Genomic DNA, 4,951 nt, shown 5'->3' on the forward strand with positions numbered 1-4,951 from the left:
GAAAGAAATGAATGCCAGAAGAGATTCTGAAAATTGCTCTTGAGTGTAAAGAAGCTAAAGCAAATGGAAGAAATGAAGTAAAACAGCTGGGCAGAAACATCCAAAGGGCAGCTCAAGAAGACAAAGTATAATGAAATGCACAAAGTCCTGGAAGGGAAGAACACACTCAGCATTTTTCAAGCTGAAGAAACTGAAGAACAAACTCAAGCCACAACTTGCTATATTAAAGAGCTGAATGGGTGAAATGAGCTTTGGTGTGGTGGTGTAGCAAAAGCACTAGATTGGTAACCACAAGATCTATATAGTTCAAACTTACCAGGGTTGCTATAAGTTGTAACTGACTCGGCACACAGCAACATGGGCAAAATATAGAATGATGCAGATGAATGAAGCACCAGACCAAGATGCAAGGAATGCACAAGAGTCACTGTACCAAGAAGAAATGGTAGATGATCAGCCAATTCAAGAGATGGTACTGAAGAAACAAGTCCAAGGTGCACTAAAGGCATTGGTAAAAAATTCCAAGAATTGACAGAATATAAATTGAAATCTTTCAACAAACTGATGTAGCCCTGGAGGCACTCATTCATCTATGCCAAGAAATCTGGAAGACAGCTACCTGACCAATTGGTTAGAAGAGATCTATAGTTGTGCCCATTCCAAAGAGAGGTGACCCAATGGAATACAGAAATCATCTAAAATATCATTAATATCACATGCAAGTAAAATTTTGCTGAATATAATTCAAAACTTTTTGCAACAGTATATCTGAAAAGGAATTTCCAAAAATTGAAGCCAGATTCAGAAGAGGACATGGAACTAGGGGTATCATTGCTGATGTCAGATGGATTTCATCACTGAAAGCAGAGAATACCAGAAAGGTGTTTATTTGTACTTATTGACTATGCAAAAGTTTTTGACAGTGTGGATCATGACAAACTATGGATAATATAAGAAAGAATGGATATTTCAGAACATTTACTTGTCCTCATGAGGAAACTGTATATAGAAACAAGAGACAGTCATTAGAATAAAACAAAGGGATACTGAATGGTTTCAAATCAGGAAAGGTGTGTTACAGGGTTGTATGCTTTCACCATACTTATTCAATCTGTATGCTGAGAAAATAATTTGAGAAGCTGGGTTATGTGAAGAAGAACTTGGCATCAAGTTCAAGGAAGATTCATTAACAACCAGTGATATGCTGATGATATAAACCTTACTTGCTGGAAGCACAGAAGACTTTAAATACTTACTGGTGGAGATCAAAGACTACACCCTTCATTATGGATTGCACCTCAATGTAGAGAATACAAAACTCCTCACAACTGGACTAATAAATCATATCATGATAAATGAAGAAAAGACTTCATTTTTCTTGGATACACAATCAACACTCATGGAAGCAGCAGTCAAGAAATCAAACAGGCAAATCTGCTGCAAAAGACCTCTTTAACATGTTCAAGAGCAAAGGTATCAGTTTGAGGACCAAGATGTGCCTGACCCAAGCCATGGGATTTTAAATTGCCTCATAAGCATATGAAAGTTGGACAATGAATAAGAAGACTTTAGAAAAATTGATACATTTGATTTATGGTGTTGGAGAAGAATATTAAAAGTACCATGGATTGCCAGGAAAACAAACAAATCTGTTTTAGAAAAAGTGCAGCCATAATGCTCTTTAGAAGCCAGAATAACATGTCATACTTCAGTCAAGTTATCAGGAGGAACCAGCCCCTGGAAAAGTACATCATGTTTGGTAAAATGGAGTGTCAGTGAAAAAGAGTAAAACCTGCATCAAGATAGGTTGACAAAACAGTAGACTCAAATACAGCAACAATTCTGAGGATGATGCAGAGCCAGGCAGTGTTTCATTCTTTTGTACATACGGTTGTAATGAATTGGTACCAACTCTACTACACCTAACAGTGACAACATGGGGCAGTTCTAGTCTGTCCTATAGGGCTGTTATAAGTCGGAATCAACTCAACAATAGTGGGTTTAGTTTGGAATGGGAAAGAAATGTTAGAAATTTCTACTCATTTATTACCAAAGGAAATATTGAAGGTAGTTTTGCTTATACGATCATCAGAATGTTAAATAACTCTCTAATTTCCCCAAACTCCTCTGTTCTAGACCAATACCAGAAAAAAGGAGAGAGAATGTTTGGAAATAAATAAGAGAATCACATAAAAAAACTGAAATTTCAGTATACCCACTGCCATGATTGTTGTTTAGTGCTGTTGAGACATTTCTGACTCATAGTGACCCTGTATAGGGTTTTCAAGGAGTGGCTGGTGAGTTTGAATCACCAATCTTATGTTTAGTAGTCTAGTGCTTATCCTACAGCGCCACACCAGGACTCCACCCACTGCCATGGAGTCAGTTCTAATTTATATATTACTAGTTTAAGAAAGATGACTATGTCAGTAGAAAAAGTCCTAAGGTCCAGGAAGAGTGTCATTTGTCAGGTACGCAAGACCAAAACAAATAATTATATATGTGTCTAGCAAGGAAAGGCAGTGAGGAAAAGTTAAAGTGATTTTAAAAATAACAACAAACATGAAAGAGAAGATTATTGATAGCATAAGGTACTTGATCCAGAGATGGCACCTCAATGTAGACAATACAAAACTCCTCACAACTGGCTGCTGCTGTTATTGTTAAGCACTGTTGAGTCGGGTCCAACCCATAATGACCTTGTATAGGGTTTCTGAGGAGTGTCTGGTGGGTTTGACCTGACAACCTCACGGTTAGTAGTCCAATGTTTATCCTACAGCACCACACAGGACTAAAAGCACTAAATATGTCTATTTGTCTTGAGAAGGAGGAACTTAGAAACAAATATGAGTTCATGTACACAATCTGGGAAGTCAAAAGAGATGACAAAAAGTGGAAAGGTTGTCACTTGTTGTTGTTGTTGTTGTTCTTGTTATGTACCGTGGAGTCAGTTCCAACTCATAGTGACCCTGCACACAGTTTCCATGGCTGCAAATCTTTACGGGAGCAGAAAGCCTCATCTTTCTCCCACAGAACAGCTGGTAGTTTCAAACTGCCAACCTTGAGGTTAGCAGCCTGATTCATAACCAATATGCTACCAGAGCTCCTTGTGAAATAACAAAACTTTGAAATGGGTGTCCTGTAAAATGAGAAAGAAAGCTATCCAAAAACACATGATGTTGAGAGCTGCTGGTTTTAGACTATAAAGTTGTAATACAGTTTTCTTTCATAGTGTATGTTTTGGCCAGGGCTATGGTGGGTAGAAAATTTAAAGAATATCAGGAGTGAGAATGTTGTCAAAAGAGCAGTGGTATGAATTATGAAATACAGCCTGCATAAAGAAAGATGAAAAGTAGGAAGTTTGCTAATTACACTGTGAGAAGAGTGCTGAGTCAAAAAACTGACATTCTTAATGAGGGTAACTGGCACATGTAAAATGAAAAGTGGAATGAGAACTGTAGGGATAAATCAGTGCACTCACTGGATTATGGCATCTCAGAGGTTAAATAGTTCTAGGAGATGACAAGGAGTCACATGGAAAGATGGAATTAAAGTGTGCATCATCAGAGCCAAGGAAGCCAAAAGATTATAAAGCTAAAGCAATAAATGGATGTTGAAATTATCTTGGATGATGCAAAGGATTAGAACAAAAGAAAATCCAGATGCCAGCATCTTACTTCATTTTAGAAAAACAGTTTAACATCAGTAGTGTGAAAATTATAATAAAATCTAAAGGGGATTTAGCCAAATTACATAATTCTGAAAATTGAAGGAATGTTTATACAAGAATGGAAGAACAATAGTCTAGTGGTGATGCATAAAAACCAATCTTCCTTTTTTCTGGTATTGGTCTAGAACAGAGGAGTTTGGGGAAATTAGAGAGTTATTTAACATTCTGATGATCATATAAACAAAACTACCTTCAATATTTCCTTTGGTACTGAGTTGAAATTTTTCACAATTCCTTCCCATTTTGTGTTGTTTTATCAAACAACATATACTGAACTCTTTGACTTGAACAAATTATTATGGAATATAAAAATATCCCAGATAGAATCATTTTACTATTGAAATATCTACCATTATTTTCCATCCATCTTTCTCTAATCACAGTTTACTACAAGAGAGAAAAGTATGTAGTATTCTCCTTTATAGTAATTTTATAATTTTTTTTTTCTTTGTAGGGTGACTCTGGTGGACCTCTGGTTAGTGCAAATTCTAAAGGTACCTGGTTCCTTGCAGGTATTGTAAGCTGGGGAGATGAATGTGCTCTTCCAAACAAGCCTGGCGTCTACACACGAGTGACTTACTATCGAGATTGGATCTTCTCTAAAACCGGTCTCTAGGGCAAAAGGAAGATTTATGTGTTTATCAGATTTGTCAAAGTTCACATCTTATATGCTTATCAAATATGTTTGCAATTCCCAAACCACATTTACTTTAGTTATTGCCTCTCTTTATGAAATTCTATGTCAAGTATCTGGGCATACATAATTTTAAAACTATCACATTTTTGTATTTGTTAGACTTTGACAAGAATTTGGTTAGACTAATGAGCAAGGACATACAATTTTCCTCTTATCCTTTTTCAGACTGAAGGATTATAATTAGATGAGTAAGTATCGTTTTAAAAAACACAGTTTACTAAAGACATCTTCCTTGCTAATTTGTAGAGTCTGGTCTCTGAGAAAACCATGAATAGATATTAGCAAAAAGTTCCTTTGGAGTGTTTTAGAAATCCTCTGTTGATAAGTACATCATTTCTACAGGTTCATTATATCGGGAGGTTGCAGTAATACTGGCTATAAAAATTACTCAGGAAAACTAAATATCTGTTTAATTAATTTTGCTATTAGCTATATGCAGTTCGAAACTACCAGCTGTTCCGCGGGAGAAAGATGAGGCTTTCTGCTCCCGTAAAGATTTACAGCCTCGGAAACCCTGTACAGGG

At 36.4% G+C, this 4,951-nt stretch overlaps 1 protein-coding gene across 1 annotated transcript in view; it reads left to right on the forward strand.

Moving 5' to 3' along the window:
• Positions 1-4,346, forward strand: part of LOC102827859 (transmembrane protease serine 11E-like) — a 71,464-nt gene extending 67,118 nt beyond the window's left edge. Inside the window, exon 8 of the mRNA XM_006874818.1 lies at positions 4,185-4,346. Within this exon, the coding sequence (XP_006874880.1) occupies positions 4,185-4,346 (162 nt within the window). The remainder of the gene's footprint in view (positions 1-4,184) is intronic.
• Positions 4,347-4,951: the final 605 nt, after the last annotated feature.

This window comes from Chrysochloris asiatica, unplaced genomic scaffold (genome assembly GCF_000296735.1).
Source record: "Chrysochloris asiatica unplaced genomic scaffold, ChrAsi1.0 scaffold00303, whole genome shotgun sequence".
Lineage (NCBI taxonomy): Eukaryota > Metazoa > Chordata > Mammalia > Afrosoricida > Chrysochloridae > Chrysochloris > Chrysochloris asiatica.